Source organism: Heterocephalus glaber, unplaced genomic scaffold (genome assembly GCF_053883595.1).
Source record: "Heterocephalus glaber isolate CG9 unplaced genomic scaffold, H.glaber_assembly_v1.0 deba00001442, whole genome shotgun sequence".
In the NCBI taxonomy this organism is placed as follows: Eukaryota; Metazoa; Chordata; class Mammalia; order Rodentia; family Bathyergidae; genus Heterocephalus; species Heterocephalus glaber.
In genome coordinates, this window is record NW_028258296.1 from 48,834,205 (window position 1) to 48,853,071 (window position 18,867).

The window sequence follows — 18,867 nt, forward strand, 5'->3', positions numbered from 1 at the left end:
AAGGAAAAGAAAAAGGGAGGGGAAGGGAAGAAGAGAAGAAAGGTGATTACCAGAATCTAGGGAAAAGAAGGCAAGAGAAAATGTTGATCAAAAGGTATTCAATTTGTTAGATTGGAGGATTAAATTTTAGTGATCTACTATATCTATGGTACTAAATGGTGGCCATAGTCAATACTGATGTATTGTGTATCTCAAAATTGCTAAAAAGGATTTTTAATAGTCTCACTACAAAAAAAGCAGCTGAATTGCTGAGGTGATGGATATGTTAATTAGCTTGACTGAATGTATGATGTGCACATAGATCAAAACATCAAATTGTACCCTAGAAATATACACAACTGTTTGTCAATTACAAATACAATTTTAAAGATGAGGGGGTGGGTATGAAGTCGCAGAGAGGTCAAGGAGCTTATTCAGGAAGCCTACGTTTTAACACAAGCCCAGTTTAAGGCCAGAGTTCAGACTCAAGTATTATACTCAAGTATTATACTCAAGTATTATACTCAGTACTGGATGCAACTCACCGAAGCAGGAACTGGCTCCTGGAATTCAATACTTAATTCATGGCAATAGAGGTAAAGCAGAAGACGTTCACATTTCTGGTCCAAAAAAGAACAGGAAGACACATAAAGTATTTTGATCCCTAAGAAGATATTCTTGAGGGTAATAATGATATCATTATAAAATGTTACCACAGCGAACTGAACATCAGCCTCCTAATATACTAGTTATTTAACTAAATACATAAACTCAAAGAAAAACATCTTGCTTCCCATTTAACTGAGACTATGTTCAGTTCTACTTTAAATAAGTGCGCTTCTGTCTATTTATCTTTTATTTACTCTTGGTTTTTATCCATATGGAAGGAAGTCAAAGAAATACATAGCACTTTGTGGTAATAAATAAGTAAATAAATTACCACTGTTGCATCTCACTGTAATTCTCTGAGGCAGGCAAGACAAATGTTATTATCCCTTTTCTTCAAATAACTCTACATTTGAATTCAAAATAAATAAAAACTCTCTCTTCTGTATCCAATTAAAAATAATCTTTTTTACACAACTGAAATGCAGTTTACATTTGTCAATTTCTATTAACTAAAACTTTTTTTTTTGAGACAGGGTCTTGCTATGCATAGTCCAGGTGGTCTTCAATTCAGTCTCCTATCTCAGGCTCCTGAGTGCTGAAACTACAGGGACCTGCCACCATACCCTGCTTCAACCCCCTTTTAATGTAAGTTTGGACATCCTAAAAACATATCTGCTCTTCATAGACAGTGGAGGAAGGATTTTGCAAGTATACACATTAAATCAGAGCTAAAAAGTATAATCACCACAGTACTATGTAAAAGATCTTTTGTTTTTAAAAATCAGACCACAGATCAACAGAACTCTGAAGAGAGGAAAGGATTCTGAATTTCATTTTTAATATGGGAGGCTACTACAGGATTTTAAGCAAGGAAGTGATTTATTTCTTTTTTAAAAAGAGTAGGCTGGGTGTGGTGGCTCTTGCCTGTAATCTCAACACTCAGAAGGCTGAGCCAAGAGAATCTCCTCTGAGTTCGAGGCCAGCCTGAACTACACAGTGAGACCTTGTCTCAAAAAAAAAAGTGTTCAATATAGAAAAGCAAACTACAGAGAAGAAACAGGAAGAGTAATGAAATTGTTATAATAGTTCAGATAGGAGATTATTGAGTATGATGGTTGTCTAGGATAGTAACTGTAGGGGGCAGTAAGAAAATGGTATCATAGTCATGCCTCATTTCTAATAGATTTTTAGAACAGTGAACCCTTGACTTAGAAACTCAATTCATTCACGAGGGCTGGCTCTAACTCAAGTTGGTCAACTGAAAGCTCAGGCTCCTCTGCACAGCCTTCAAAGTCTCTCTCTTATACACAGGCAGATCTCAGCTTCCTTAGAGACACTGGCTCAGGATTTCTCAGTTAACCCCACATATGAAAGGATGTTGTAATGTTCCTTCCAGAACTCTTTAAGGGTCAAATCTGTATCTGAGACCATGTGCAAGCACAAGCAGCTGGCATTCAGGTCATAACTCAAGACTTTGGTCCTAAGTTAAACTAGAATTCTGGTTATAACTCAAGTTGTTCATATATCAGGATGGTTGTAACTCGGGGGTCCACTGTATAAGCAAAAGGTGAATGGTACTTCCATTTACTAATGAAGGAAGGAATACAGTTTTTAATGTTATTTGCTATTTTCTGAGGATTAAAAAAAAAAAATCAAGATTTTTTGGGGGGACACATTAAGATTGAAGAAGCTAGGGCTGGGGATTTAGCTCAGTGGTTCCGCTGCCTGCCTCGCAAGCGCAAGGTCCTGAGTTCGATCCCTGGTACCAAAAAAAAACACCAAACAAACAAAAAGCAAGATTGAAGAAGCTGAATCTAAAGGTCTAGAGCTCAGAGCTAGATGGAAGATTTTAGATGTCATCAATATACCATCTGAACATCTGAAAAGTAAAACTGTATCAGGTTACGTGTATATTACATGGGCGGGGGTGGAGGGGGGTGGGCAGACAACTACAGAATCCCAGTGACAAATCAACCTATTTGACACTTACCCTTTGGTCCACTGGGCTTAATCCCTGTGCAGTTTTCCCCTTCTTGCTGTGTTGCAAATTATCACAATCATATTCAACTTCTGGCTTCCCAATATCTCTGCAAAATGTACATATCCAGTCCCCACTAAAGAAGGAAAAAGATGATCAGTTCATGCAATGATTAAGAAAGGCTACTATAGAAAAGGTAGTTCCCTACTACATTCAAGTCTCTAGATTTGCTTTGTTTGGTTTCCAGTTTTTTTGGAAAAGAGAAATTCAAATCTTTTAAGGTGTGTAACAAAAAACTTCCTGAACCTTTTCCCAGGCATCCCCAAGCGATTACTTTGTGGAAAAATATAAAATGGCATCACTCTATTAAGCACAGTACAAAGTTGCTGATCAGTACCTGCAGCATGAGGCCTAAAACCAATTCTTTCAGGTCCCTGCATTATCATCACATGGACCTAATTCCCCAGTTAAAAAAGAGTAGAGGAGCTGGGTGTGGGGATGCACACAAGTAATCTCAGGACCCAGGCAGCTGAGGCAGGAGGATCATTGAGTTTAAGGCTAACCTGAACTACACAGTGAGACCGTCTCAAAAAACCAAAGAGTAGCTAGGTGTGGTGGGGCACACCTATAATCCTGGTACTCTGGAGACTGAGGCAGGAGGCTCATCTCAAGTTTGAGACCAGCCTGGGCTACATAATGAGTTCATGAACAACCTAAACTACATAGAGACCTGTCTCAAAAAACCAAAAACAAAAAAACAAAAATCCAAAGAGGAGAGGATACAAAAAATTAGAAAAGAGTAGAGGATATGGAGTTCCTTAGGTCTTTTGTGCTGTTTTGACATGCATTAAACACGCTAACAAGCCAGGTGTGGTGGCGCACGCCTGTACCCCCAGCACTCTAGGAGGCTGAGGAGGGAGAATCACAAGTTTGAGCCCAACCTGGGCTACAGAGCCAGTTCAAGGTCAGCCTGAACTACATACCAAGACCTTGTCTCAAACAAACAAACAAAGAAACAAACTCAAAAATCATGCTAACATTAAGTTAAATATGCCAATAAATCCATTCTTTTTTTATGTAGTCAAAAAACAGATGGGGCCAGGGATGAAGCTCACTGGTGCCACACCTGCCTGGCAAGTGCAAGGTCCGGAGTTCAGTCCCTGATACTGCAAACAAAACACTGAATACACAAACACATACCTGCAAGCACAAGCATATATGCAAAACTCAGGTAAGTCTGTATTTTGTTTTTATCAGGATTTCTATAAAATTAGAAATTCCAAAATGACTTACTTTCTCTGTCTCTCTCCCTAGACAGACACACACATACACACACCAGAAATACACACCTAAATAGATGTATACATTCAAAAAAATCTACGGATTGTACCAACTGATCTGTCTGTATCAACGCTTTAAAGTTTCTTCCAAAGTTATATCTTTAAAGGAAAGCATTCATCAGCAAAATCATGATGGATCAGTAGATGTTACTACCCAAAGGAAAGAAAAATTTCATTAAGCCTTAATTTCAAGACCAAAGTGCCAACATGTTTTTTTTCCTGAAAGAATAAAGAAAAAGAAGCCCCTTTATTATATCTCCAGCAAAATTATTATAAATTCTAAGATTTAGTTAAGAATTATAATTCAGAAAAACATTCTAGCACTATTTATGTTTTATCTACTAAGTTTTCTTTTCTTTTGGTGCTGGGGATTAAAATGAAGGGAGGAAATAAGAGTTCTTTTAAACCAAACTCTACTGCTTACAGAAACAGACACTGATCCCTAGAAAGTAGTGAGCTGCCCATCTGTGTTCACTATAGAATTACAACCAGATTATACGTTTTATGACTTAGCCCACCATATCTGTTCTACTTTACTAGCTGCTATCATCAGCTTGCCTTGTGTGCTCACCTATGAATGTTTTAAAGCTTAAAACCATACTTAGCAGCCACCAGGTCAGTCTGAAGACAAAGCTCATATTCTCCTCCCAATCTCTTTTTTATTTATATTTATTCCACATTGTTCTCATCTGCAAAAGGAATTTGCTAACTGTCCATTTCAAAATTACTGAATGAAAAGACACCCCTACCACCTTGTAACAGGAAAAGTCTGAGAAATCTGCACAGTGCTGGAAGGGACACTACCAATTAACTGCTTGCAAGGTAAAGAGGAAACTATTCGTGCTCCAAAAATCCAAGACACTGCAAGTAATTTTACAAAGGACTTGCTTTTTCCTTTACAATGCTTTCTGAAAGCTTTCAAACTTTAGAAAAATTAAGTTTTGGGCATGATCCAAAAGAGCTGCCTCAAATTATTGTAATCCCTACTAAGCTTGATAGCATCAGATTTTCAAATTAACTTCTGAGACTCAGGGTGTAGAGCTCAGGGGTAGAGTACTTGCCTAGGATGTCAAGGCCCTCGGTTTGATCTTCAGCACACACACACCAATCAATCAAATCAAATCAAATAAAAAACAAGACTTTCTTCAGCACAGAACCCCCCCCCAGCCCTCACTTCTTTTGTTTTATCTAATTTGCATACAATGAATATGAATTGAAGGCCAGGAGATGAAAGCTATCGATAATGTTCCATTAAATTTTGGACATTTTATCATTCTGTTAATAGTTTCGCTGAAAGTTAATACCAAAGAAATAATCAACTGTTTTACAGAAATATTGTGCATTGCTTAGAAGGCCATTTTCTCTTACAAATTTCTGCTATATTTTTGGCTTATGAAAATAATAACAAAATCAATTACTTCACTGGTACCTTGGAAAGCTAAGAAGTGTTGGAACATGGCAAGTTAGATGAAAAACCTTTGGACATTTTTCACAGCACAAGAGATCCCCTCCATTTTGGCAGACAGCACACCAGTCTTCATTTGGGTCATCGTCTTTGTTGTTGCCATCTCCTCCAATCCTTGCTGACCTGTGAATGAGGCTTCGAATTGGAGACTTTCCATTAACTAGGTTGCTGAGCCCGGACTGCTTGCAGCTTTCATTCATATCTGTAGGTTCAGATTTCACATGGTTTTCCAGGCTTGCTAACGCATCCAACTCACTCTCTAGATGCAGATTGGTTGACAGAGGTGGTGTCAAGCTACTCTCTGGACTGCTCAACTAAAACAAAACAAAAACAAATTCTTGAAAAACCATTTAATCCTTTTTGTATGCAGTGTGTGTTTAAAAATTATGTCATTATACATACAAATATACTGATATAACTTAAACCTATTTTGTAAATCCTATTAGTGACATAGAGGAATGAAAATTAACTCCTACATTACTTAGGTACACTAGTACAGAGAGATAATTATGGCACATTTTTCTCACCAGAATCTTTTGCATAGCACCTGAGAAGCATTCTGGCCAGATATGGTGGGACATACCCTTAAGTCACAGCTACCTGGAAGACTTAAGGCAGGAGGACTGCAAGTGTGAGGCCAACCCAGTCAACTTAGTGAGACTTTGACTCAAAAAGTAAAAATATTTGAGTGTACGTATGCTGGAGATGTAGCTCAATGGTTCAAGGGCTTCTATAACATGGGTTCAATCTACAGTATCACCAAAAATGAGAGCAAGAGAATGAGAATGAATTCTGATATATCCTTCTGCCCACCTATATAATTCACAATATAGGGAAACTTGACTATGTAAAATAAATCTTAGAAATCTTTCACCATTCTGCGCCCCTTTTTTGTACCAGGGATCAAACTCAGAGCCTTGCATTTGCCAGGCAGGCACAGCACCACTGAACTACATCACTGGCCCCAGGCTTATTTTTGAGGGTACTTTCTAGACAAGGTTTTGAAGAGGTGACACTGCTCTAAAACCAAGGCTAATCACTTCTCGGCCTTTTGGCTAAGATCAAGTGTAAAACCAAGGCTAAATTTGTTGCTTTTTTTTTTTGGTACCGGGGATCGAACTCGGGACCTTGCGCTTGCGAGGCAGGTGGCGGAACCACTGAGCTAAATCCCTGGCCCAGGGCTAAATTTGTTGATCTTTAAATCTATATTTTCTGTAGCAAATATGCTATTAGTCTGAAATGAAATTCCTATGTGCCAACCATGTAAGAAATACAACTGAAGCCTGGGTAGGAAGAAAAAAACAAACATCAATACTTTCAAAGGAAGAGAAGCTTCGGCCTTTCTTCATTCTGTTTTATAAATTTTATAAAATATTCCAACCTAGGAACTCTAGAATGGTTAATAATTCCTAAGCCAAAAAGGCAATATTCCCATCACAAAAGTTTTTATCAATGAACTCCCCCCCCCCGCCAATTAACTTTATTGGTACATTTTAGGTATAAAATACAGTTACATTCATCATTGGGCTCTTGAGTCTCTCGGTTCTTATTTTTTTTCCCGTTCCCTTGCCCTCCCTTCACCCCCTCCACCCCCTTCCCTATTTGCAAAGACCTTGTTTCCATTTTTTTCCTCTTCTCATATTTTTTCCTTTCCCTTTTTTCCCTTCCCCTACCCCTGCCAATTCCCCTGCTCTTTTAGACCTTTTCTTCCTGTTACACAATATCAGTTATACATTTTTTAAATTACAATATTAAGATCAAGGGGACATTACCACAGATTTTACAGAATTTAAAAGGATACAGAAAGCATATTACAAAAATGTTTTTTGAAATAAATTTGACAACTTCTAAGAAGTAACTTAGAAGACAAATCAATGAAACTAACTCTGGAGGAAATATAAAATTTGAATAGCACCTATTAAAGAAAGTATATTCCTAGCTTGAAAACCTACCTATAAGACAACAGCAGGCTGCTAAACATTTTAACTGATAAATTATATCAAACATTTAAAGCAGAAAAAAGAAGGAACACTTCTCCCCTCATTTTAGGAAATCAACATTGTGCTAATGCTAAAACTGGATAAAGATAATAGAAGAAAAAGATATGAGCACAGATAGAAATTTGTTTAACAAAACAAACTCTTAGAAGTCAGATCTGGCAGGATGTAGGAAGTGGTTTTATTATAGGGATGGCAGTGTTGGTTCAGCATTGGAAGATCCACCCCCAAAGGTCATCATTTTAACAGAGGAAAGGAGAAAGCCATATGATCCTGTCACTAGTTGGAGAAAGAGTATTGGACTAAATTCTACAGCTGTTCATGGTAAAAGCTATCAGGAGACTAGAAGTAGAACAGAACCTTCTCAACAGATCAAAGACATATACTCCATACTTCCAACAAAAACTCCTTCTATGAATGGAGATAATACAATGCTTTCTCCCTAAAGTGGGGAACAAGGGCATATATGCCTACTCTTCATCTGTCCATTAGACTTTGAAACATAGGTCTAAACCAAAATAGTCTGGCAATAAAATGACACAACTAGGATAGGATTGGCACAGCAGAAGCAAACTCTTTATATGTAGATGAAATGATCATCTACAGAGAAAACACTAAGAAATCTCTAGGAGCCCCTAGAACTTGTACTTGAATTTAGCAGGATTAGAAAACACAAAGTATATATAAAAATTCAGGTCTGTGTATACTTGCTATAAATGAAGAACTGGATATTGAAATTTTAAAGTTATGTAGGAGAACAAAGGACCTAGAAAAGTTAAAAACAAAAAAACTGTTGGAAGACGTTTAGTACCTAATTTTAAGACTTCTTCTAAAGCTACAGTAATCAAGGCAGTGTTGGTGTAAAGAAAGACATATAGATCATTGGAATAAAACAGAGAATCTAGAAATAGAACCACACATATATGGTCCACTGAGTTTTGAAAGATTATTTAACATTAGCATTTTATAGAATATAAACTCAATTCAAGAGCCAAGGAAGAGATAGTATTTTCAGCAAATGGCACTAGAACACCTCGTATCCGTATATAAAAAATTAATCTCAACCCTTTTTTTCCATACATGAAAATAACTTTAAGGGATCTATGAACCTAAATAAGAAAGCCTAAAAGTATAAAACTTTAAGAAGAAATTATAAGGGAAAATATTTATGAATTCAGGGTAGGCAAGAACTACCTAGGATACAAAAGCATGATGTATAAAAGAAAAAAATTGATAAATGAGATTCCATCAAAATTTAGAACTTTAAATGACATCATTAAAATGAAAAGTAGTCCTTAAACAGACCATATTTACATTGCATATAACCTATGACCAGAATATATAAAGAATTCTTAGAGCTCATTAACAGACAACCCAATTAAAATGTAGACATAAGAAGATGATAAATAGCCAGTACAGCACAAGGAGTGGTGTGCAACTCTAGAATTAGAAAAATACTAATCAGTACAATAATAAGACTGAATTATACACTCATTAGGGAGATGAAGTTAAAAGTCTTAAAAGCCTTGTCATGACTTTTTCTTTTTGTTGGATTCTCCCCCTTTGTGTTTAATTTGTCACGCCCAATGGATTCATTCTGCTGGGTTTCGTGGGGTTGTGATCCTCATTGTCTTTTCCTAGGGTATTGTCTAAAATTTTTTGGAGTGCCGGTTTGGTATTCATGAAGTTCCTGAGGTGCTCTTTATCATGAAAGTATCTTATTTCTCCATCAATTTTGAAAGATAGTTTTGCAGGGTACATCATTCTGAGTTGGAGGTTGTTTTCCTTTAGGGCTTGAGATACATCACTCCAAGCTCTTCTTGCCTTGAGGGTTTGCACTGAAGAAGTCTGCTGTGATTCTGATGGGCTTTCCTTTGTATGTGATTTGTTTCTTTTCTCTCACTGCTTGTAGAATTTTGTTCTTCTGTTGGATTTCTGGAATCCTAACTATTATATGCCTATGTGTAGATGTTTTTTGATTAAGGCTCGCTGGAGTCCTATATGCCTCACTTATCTGCATGTCAAGTTCTTTTCCCCTCCTTGAGAAGTTTTCTGCCATCACCTCTGTGAAGAGTTTTTTTATGTCATCTGCACTCTCTCCTCTTCCTTCATTGACTCCAGTCAGTCTTATGTTATTCTTCTTTGCATCGTCTAGCAGCTGCTGGATTGATTCTCGTGTTCCCTTACAATTTTAAAGCAATTTTTCTTTTCCTGGTCACTAATTGCAATCTTATCTTCTATATGTGAAATTCTATCCTCACATTGGTTCATTCTGCTGCGCAGACTTTCGATGGAGTTTTTAATCTCTTGGAAATCTGTTTGTATCTGTTTTATGGATTCCATTTGTTTCCTATGTTGGGATTCCATCATGTTCCTCAGATCCTCTACTTTTTTATCTGTGTCCTCTCTAGATTTATTAATCATGTCTTGCACCATGAGCAAAATCTTTGCTGTTATCTGAGTAATTATTTCTGATTTCATTTTTCCCAGATCCTCTTTTGTTGCCAGTTCAGAGAGGCCAGGTGGTTGAGTATCAGAGTGTTCCATCTCATTCCCCTTTGGGATTGCTGTAGTTGATCTGGAAGTCTGTTTTTGAGGCTTGTTTATGTGCCTTCTCATTTCCATGGGGGGGTGGGGGGTGCTTCTGGCACCCATGCTGCTCACCTTCTCTGCCCTAGGAGCTTGGGATGGCAGTGGGGGAGCTTCCTTCTGGGTGCTGGGTCCCACTCAGCTTCTCTGCCCTAGAAGCTTGGGATGGCGGTGGGGGAGCTTCCTTCCAGGTGCTGGGACCAGCTGAGCTTCACTGCCCTAGGAGCCTGGGATGGAGGCGAGGAGCTTCCTTCCGGGTGCTGGGACTGGCTGAGCTTCACTGCCCCCATCAATGAATTTTTTAACAACAGTTTTAATGCTGAGCTCATAGGTGAAGAAGAGTAACAGCTAAGAATTTTTGTGACCCAAGATTCACAGTGAATACTGAAATGACTGACAAATTCAGAACAAAATAGAACTCAATTTACTATCATGGCAAAATTATTAGCTAAATAAAAATTTGAAAATAATTTCAAATGAGGACTTAATGTATAAGTCCTTAACTGCTCTAAGACCCTTTTGATGAATTACACCTGCCTCTCAGGCCAAAAAAAACCTGAGTCAGAAAAAAGATACCTGGTTTGTGTCAAGCACAAAAATTAAAAGATTAATAAATATTCCTAGAACTTCTATTCAACCTAACACTAAGATGGAAGAATCAATGAGGTGACCCCAGTGGGAACTTACCATGCAGGCACTCCTCCTCCCATCCTCAGTCTTCTCCTGTTTCACAGCTCCTGAAAAACTACAGATCTCATCCTCAGTCCCAGGTTCTTGCTTGACTTTCACTTGATCAGATTTGAAACTAAGACCTGTCTTCTCAGCAGTTCTTCCTGATGACCCACAACTAATGAAAAACAAATAAAAGGTATGGTATAAAAAACAAATTAAGAGTACTGTCTGTTACAGAGGAGACAACAATTACTTCATAGAAGGTAAGGATATTTCACAATGCCTAAGTGGTAAAAGCCTAGTTTCAAATCTCTTTTAAAATGTAAATCAAACATTCAGAAGACCCTAGAAATAAAGTTATGGTCTGAGGCACTTATAATAAATCATTTAAGAGTTCAGTAAACAATCATTTCCCCAGGCCAATACAGGTGGAGTACTTTCATCTGAACTGCTTGGCATCAGAACTGTTTCAGTATCAGATTTTTTTGGCTTCTGAAATACAGTGCTACCTCAGTTCACGAATGCTTTTGTTTGCAATCTCTGCATTGGGTGACAAACATGACCACAGCCACCTTTCCCACACAAACACGAACGTGGTCATCTTTTCCAGAATTCATGAACCAAGGTACCACTGTATTGGCATATACACGATGAAACATCTTGGGGATGGGACTCAAGTCTAAACATGAAATTCATTTCTGCTTATTATACATCTTACACATATAGTCTTTTTTCTTTTTTCTTTTTTACACATATAGTCTTGAAGGCAATTTTACATAATATTTTCAGTGTACCCTGAATTTTACTCAGGCCTACCACAAGAGGTCAGGTACAACTGAAATGTTCCACTTTGGGCATCAATTTGGCATTCAATGTTTTGGATTTTGGAGCATTTCATTTTTTCAGACTAAGGATGTTCAGCCTACAGTATAAAATGTCACTGACTGCTTCTCTTACTAATTTCAATTCTTCTCAACCTCCTCAAAGATCTAAAAAAATACCATACATCTATAATAGTGGTTCATGGAATCTCAAATAAGGAAAGGTTATTTTAGCTTTTGGAAGAAGGGGATTGAAAGCAGAGGATAATGATTAGTAGCAAACAACCTGAAACACCTTTCTTTTTTTTTTTTTTGATACCAGGGATCGAACTCAGGTCCTTCCACTTGCAGGGCAGGTGGTGAAACCACTGAGCTCAATCCCCGGCCCCAACCTGAAATACCTTATTTGTATCAATGTAATGAGTGGCAAGAAGACAAGATTGTTCACTTCTATCCAGAGCACTCAGCAAAATTACTGTAAGACAAGTGAATAACTAGCAAGGCTGTACTGCTACCGAGAATGAACATTCTTTTCATTCAGGTGGTATTTCTCTTCTAGAAGTATTATTTAAAGCATTACTAAAAAGCCAATCAAGTATTTACTTGGAGCAATCTTCACCCGCCACACAGAACACTCATGTAACAACTTAAATACTTGTATTCTGTATTGAATTATTCAAAGTAGGAAACAGTAAAACACGAGCAATGCTTATAGTATTTTATCTTAAAAAGCACATATTCCTATGTCTTAGCTCTATCACTAAAAAGAAAAAAGTCAACAATCTAGGGCAGTGAGTAACTAACTACAGTATTTAGAATACTGTCTGCAAACACTATTTTCCCACTAATATGACCAAGATTTCTTGGGAAATGGCAAATTCCAGAACAGAGGCAAAGAATCATACAAGATGAAACTGGTATCATTTCACAGCAAACAAGGAGGCTTTCAAAGACTACTAGAATTATAGTAAAAGGACTAAAGAGCAAGCCTAAAAAACCTGACAGGCCATAAATTGAATAATTTAAGACACCAATAAAAATCATAACCTAATGAATTAAAACATAAAAATGTTTATATATGATTTCATAAATGCAATACAAAAACTCAGTGGTCACTCTTGGAGGGTACTGGTAATCAAGTCATTATCCTGAAAGCAAATATTTACTTTGCTTTTCCTATATTCCAATAACTGATGACAAAGTTTCTCCTTACAGAAGCATTCTAAACTAATAAGCAAGGAATAATACAACAATTAAAATAACACTTTTTAAACACAATTTCAATAAAGAAATTAATGGTGGCTACCACAAAACAAAAAACCCTAACCAGATACTATACGTTGATGAAAGTACAGAGTACTACCGTGAAGTGTTCTTGTCCTCTCTTCCCTCACATCCAACCTGAATTTGATAAAACTTTCTGATTTTTTTTTGGTACCGGAGATCAAACTCGGGACCTTGCGCTTGCGAGGCAGGTGGCAGCACCACTAAGCTAAATCCCTGGCCCCTAAAACTTTCTGATTTAACTGCCAGCACAGACAAAATGTGGGAGGCAGGGTATTTCAATGACAAAACAGAGAAAGAGAAAACGAAAGGACAAACAACATACAATGATGTTGATGTAAACACATCAGTTGATACCAATGTATCTTTTTTTTGGTACCGGGGATCAAACTCGGGTCCTTATGCTTTCAAGACAGGAGGCATAACCACTGAGCTAAATCCTCAGCCCAGTTGATACCAATGTAAAGAGCATATTTAAATCTGATTCAAAGAAATTTCTAGCCAGTTGTGGTAGCACACACTTGTACTCTAGCACTCTGGAAGGCTGAGGAAGGAGGATCTCAAGTTTGAGCCCAGTGTAGGCAACCTAGAGATCCAGTTTCAAAATTTTAAAAAATGGGGGGCCCCTGGGGATATAGCTCAATGCAAAGGCTGTGCATTCAATCCCCAGTAACACACACACACATACACACAAAACCCAACAACAACAACAACAAAATAAACCCCAAACATTTACCCCCCAAAAGGGGCACTTACAGCACAAACAATTGGAAGCCTTGAATATTAACTGGATCCATATTGATATTAAAGAATTAGCTGTTCAATTATTTTATGTATGATAACAATTCTGTGATAAATTTTTAAATTTCTTATTGCTGCTAGGTATGGTGATACACACCTGTAATCACAGCTACTTGGGAGGCTGAGGCAGGAGGAGGATTACAAGTTTCAGGCCAGCCTGGGCAATTTAATGATAACCTGCCTCAAAATAAAAAAAATAAATAAAAGAGCTGGAGATGTAGCTCAGTAGCAGAGTGCCTGCCTAGCACATGCAAGGTCCTTGGTTCATTTCCCAGTACAAAAACAAAAACAAAAATAAAAACAGAAACAAACTAACAAAAAACCAAAAAACAGAACAGTAAGTGATACTGAAATAGTCACAAATAAAATGACATGATGTCTGAGACTTGTTTCAAAATAACAGATCAAGAGGAAGAAGGAACAGACCAAGAAAGTAAATAGAAGAAATAATGGCCATAACTTCATCATTCTTGAAACAAGGTAAAAGTACACAGAGTTGGGCCGGGGATTTAGCTCAGTGGTTCCAGTGCCTGCCTCGAAAGCGCAAGGTCCTGAGTTCGATCCCCAGTACCAAAAAAAAGTACACACAGATTGTAGGGTCTACTTTTATTAAATAAAAGTTTTTCTTAAGAAAATAATACTTTTAATAGCATAATACTTACCTGCCTCTACTGCCAGTACTGGAAGTACTAGGGGGTCTCACAGGTGTGTGAGAGTTGGATAAACCTAAAAAATAATAAGACTTAACTAAGTACCAATGCATGTTAGGAATGTTCAGAATTCAAGACTACTATAACCCAATTCAGAAATTCCTGGACATCGCAGCCCAGACAACTTAGAATCCTCCACAGAACAATACAATTCAGTCAACAAAACTACCAGATCTAGAGAGAGTGGTGGTCCCTCGAGTCATGTGACAAACTATTCTACTTAGATTCTCATTATTCTTTTTAGAAGTCCTGTAATAATTCTTACTAAGCCTCAAGAGTTATGTAATTCAAAAGCATGTTGAATTTTTAAGTCAGTAGACTGAGGTAAATCAATTATCCTCCAAAGTGTCAGTGGCCTCATTCAACCAGGTGAAGACCTGAAGACCTTGAGAAGCTGGAGCTGTTCCTACCCCTCTCCTGCAGGAATTTTACCACCAGACTTTGGACTCAAGACTGTAATGTAATTCTTCCCTGGGCCTCCTGTCTGCGAACTTACATGTAAATCTGGGACTTGAGTACCCACAATAATATAACCATGTGAACCAATTCTTTGAGATAAATCAATCTGTTTCTACACATGCACATACACCCCTCCGCATACCTCCCTCTTGCTCCATACCTCCCTCTTGCTCGTTGCTTCTGTTTTTCTAGAGAACCCTGAATAACAGAAGATATTAACAAGCTTTTTTTAAAAAGTGGTGAAGAAATAGGCAATATCCTGGTCTGCTTTTACCTGATGATCCTGGAGAAAGGGCAGAGGGTCCTGGGGAAGGATTCATGGTGCTTGTAGGCTGTGGGGGTAGATGACTGCCTGAGATGTATCTACTTAGTAGATTATCTAAACTACTTGAGCCAGCATCTTCCAACTGAAGAGAAAGAAGGTAAAGACAAATATGCTTTGATTAAAGCAGAAGTTATTAAGTTCATTAGTGTTTGTGTTTATATTCACAATTTCCTAATAAACTACTAGATTACTCAACATCAAGTTCAACCTAACTGTTGTCTCTTTAAGCTCCTCTGAGAACTCATGCAGTACAGTTTATGTGACTAAAACTATATATTATACAACTGCTCAAAGAAAAGCCCAATGACCCACTAAATCCTATATTCCACTCTGAAATAGTTCTGATATACTGATAATTTTGCATTTTCTCAAATCACTACAGGACTCTACCAATATCCTTTGTCCCCAGACTCCCTCTACTTCAATGTCTACAGTCCTGCCAGAATCTCTTACCCTAAGGAAATACAATCATCTTAGTACCCAACTGTAAGCTATGCAAAATTCTTACACCCCATAGAAAACCTCTCACTTGGGCTAGGGATTTAGCTCAGTGGCGCCACGCCTGCCTGGCAAGTTCAAGGTCCTGAGTTCCATTCCCGGAACGAAAAAAAAAAAAAGAAGAAGAAGAAAGAAAACCCCCTAACTCAATTTATAAGTAATCAAAGATAAGTCAGTAAAGATGGCTCTTTATTACACACACGAAAGGGACAGTCAGCAGTAAATCTGAACCTGTTTTTAAAACTTAGAGGCAGTAGGAGAAGGTCAGAGGACCCAGAACTGTGATTTTGGGCTGCTTCCAAAAATAAACGTTAGTTTCTTATCTTTAATATATCCACCTACACTGCAGAACTGCAATGACTGAATAAGAAAATATATAAGTGTAAAAACATACTACTTAAGTATGAAAATTACATTAAATTAAATTTTGGACTATTCCATTTAAGAGACAGTCAAATTGTTCTTAATCATAATCTTCCTATTTATTGTTCTATTTGCATGCACACCTGCCCCTTTTAATCTCCTCTCCGCTAGAAGTCAGATGATTCCTTTTTCTTTCTTTTTCTAGTTTTGGGAAAAGGACCCAGGGCCTTGCACATGGTAGGTCAGTGCTCAGATTATTTCTTATGGAAATGTACTTCTGGTTCAAGACAAAACTGAATACACGCATTTACTTCTTGCTCTCCTTTCCTCCTAAAGCACACTGATTCTCACAGCACTGAAACAGAAACAATGGCATCACAGTGCAGACTTCTCAGGAAACTATGGACATTAAACTGAGGTAAAACTGTACCAACAGGAAGATGATCAGAATGCAGCAACTCAACATACCACAACATGGGAAGATCCTCCTATAATGTAAATAGGGCAATTTCCCTAATTCCCTTAAAAAAGTACCATGCCAGACATCTGAAGGGATAAAGGTGAGAGGAGGCACTAGGTTATTTGGAGGAACAATTAAAGGACAGCAGTAGTTATTTCTGTCTATCCTGTGGTCATAGCCATTGGCTAAGTATTCACTTAAAAGCTGTAACTATGGGATAGTGATGGCGAACCTTTTAGAGCTTTCAGTGATACAAATAACCCGCTGCAGCATGCATGCCATAGGTTCGCCACCACTACTATAGGAGGATCCCTACCTGCAACTCAGGCCAACTGGAAGATTGGGGGAGGGTGTGTGTGTGAAGGAGGGCCACAAACGGAGACGGGGCTGCAGACTACCTAAAAACAAATCATGGGGAATGATTCTAAACAAATGTAAACATTTCATGTTACCTGCCTCTGCACCTGTCCCTTTATACTCTCTACCTACAACTTATATTCCCAACTGAACAGATGATACACTACTAGTGAACAGGTCAGGAAGAGACAAATAGAAAATATACGGAAGAGCCTCCCTGGTGCCATTACAGCCCCCAACAGAGAAATGCTAACTAAAATGCTCAAGTCTTTTCATTACACATGAATAGAATTCACTATAAAGTTAAAAGTCTAATTGGAAAAAATATCAATTCATTCACTTATTAAACCATTATTTTTTAGCATCCTAAATAACTGCATGGAACATGTGTCATATAAATAATTTCTGTGATATAAAAGGAAAAGATAATAGATAAACGAGCAAAGACATTTCACAAAAGATAATCAGAATAAAAATCAAGAAACATAAGGTAACCAACCACGCTAAAGACAGAGAAACCAAATCAACAACGTCATTTTACCTATCAGATTGGTAAAGACAGAAGAAAACAATTAACCTAACCCAATGTTTGAAAAACACAGAAGAAATGAGCACTTCCAAATATATAGGCTAGCAATGTGTGTGTGTATGTATTTATTGTGCATACACATTTATTTTGTTTTGTTTAATGAGACAGGGTCAGGCTGGCCTCGAACTCTCAGGGATCCCCTTGCCTCAACTTCTTAACTGCTAAGATTACAGGTATGCACCACCACACCTGGCAGCACAGTATTTTAAAGAACAAATTGTCAGTGACAATGTAAATTCAAATTGTAAACCCTTTAACCCACTTCAACCAACCTGTCTTAAGAGAAATACTCTTATGTTTAAGATAATATGCTTACTGTGCCTCACAACTTTTAAAAAACTGCATTAAAATATAAAAAACAATGAAATAAATATATTCAAAGTGTACAAACTGATTCCATATACTATGCAACCAAAATCAAGTAAATAAATTGAATTTATTACTTTTATGTACCTCAATCCCTTCCCTCCCTCAACCTCAAATATTGATCTGTTTTTCTAACATTTTAGTTTGATTTTTTCCCTGCAGTTTTATATAAATGGAATCATATCATATAATTTTTATATCATATAATTTTTAATGTATTTTCTTCCACTTGACGTGACTGTTTTGATGTTAGTTTATCCTGTTACTTGTATTAAGTTCATTCCTTCTTATTGTTAGTATTCCATTATATATAGAATAAGGCATTTATCCATTTATCTGTAGGAGGACACTTGGGTTGTTTCTAGTTTCTGCCTTATTACAAAGCTGCTATGAACATCTGTACAAACCTTTATACAGACATTTATTTTGTGTACTCTGGCAAATATATAGAAATGGAAGTTATGGTAGGTATATGTTTAACTTTTGTTGTTGTTGTTGTTTTGGTGCCACAGATTGAACTCAGGTCCTTGTGCTTTCGAGGCAGGCGGTGGAACCACTGAGCTAAATCCTCGGCCATATGTTTAACTTTTTAAGAAGCTACCAAACAATTTCTCCAAGTGGTTATACAATTTTACATTCCACCAAAGCTTATGAGGGCTCTAGTCCCTCCACTTTCTCACCAACAATATTTGCTACAGTTAATATGATCTTTTTAATTTAGTCACATTATGAGGTGGCTCATATTGTGTCTCACTGGTTTTAACTTGACTTTCTCTAATGGCTAGTGGTATTATTAGCATCTTTTCACAAATGTATCTTTGTTTTTAATAGTGAGATATGAGAAATAAACCCAAGATTCACCAACAGAAGGAAAACTATGTCCAACAAAATGGAACACCATACAGCTTTAAAAGTGAGAACACTAAAAAGAACTGATATGGAAAAAAAAGTTCAAAAACAAAGACATAAAATTTTCAAGACAGTATTGACCAGGTGTATGTGTATGGTACAATCTAATTTTTTGTTACTCACTCTCCATCTCCCATGGGGAAGTGAACCCAGGGAGTGATGAGCTACTAGTCAGCCTGCTTTACTTTTTTATTTGGAGACAGAGTCTCACTGTAACAAGGTCTCACTACAATGAGCTGAGGTTTGCCTGGACCTTGTGATCTTCTTGCCTTAGCTTCTGGAGTAGCAGGAATAAC

General features: G+C 37.4%; 1 protein-coding gene across 3 annotated transcripts in view; it reads right to left on the minus strand.

The window, feature by feature from the left end:
• Trim33 (tripartite motif containing 33) overlaps window positions 1-18,867 on the minus strand; it is a 113,632-nt gene that overhangs the window by 8,300 nt on the left and 86,465 nt on the right. For 2 of the 3 annotated variants that reach the window (XM_004853778.3, XM_004853777.3), the window contains exons 12-17: window positions 14,979-15,111; window positions 14,198-14,261; window positions 10,645-10,804; window positions 5,336-5,685; window positions 2,579-2,702; window positions 525-599 (exon numbers count right to left, since the gene is read on the minus strand). In XM_004853778.3, coding sequence (XP_004853835.1) covers window positions 525-599; window positions 2,579-2,702; window positions 5,336-5,685; window positions 10,645-10,804; window positions 14,198-14,261; window positions 14,979-15,111 — 906 coding nt within the window. The remainder of the gene's footprint in view (window positions 1-524; window positions 600-2,578; window positions 2,703-5,335; window positions 5,686-10,644; window positions 10,805-14,197; window positions 14,262-14,978; window positions 15,112-18,867) is intronic. The other variant, XM_087213278.1, reaches the window with a different exon arrangement.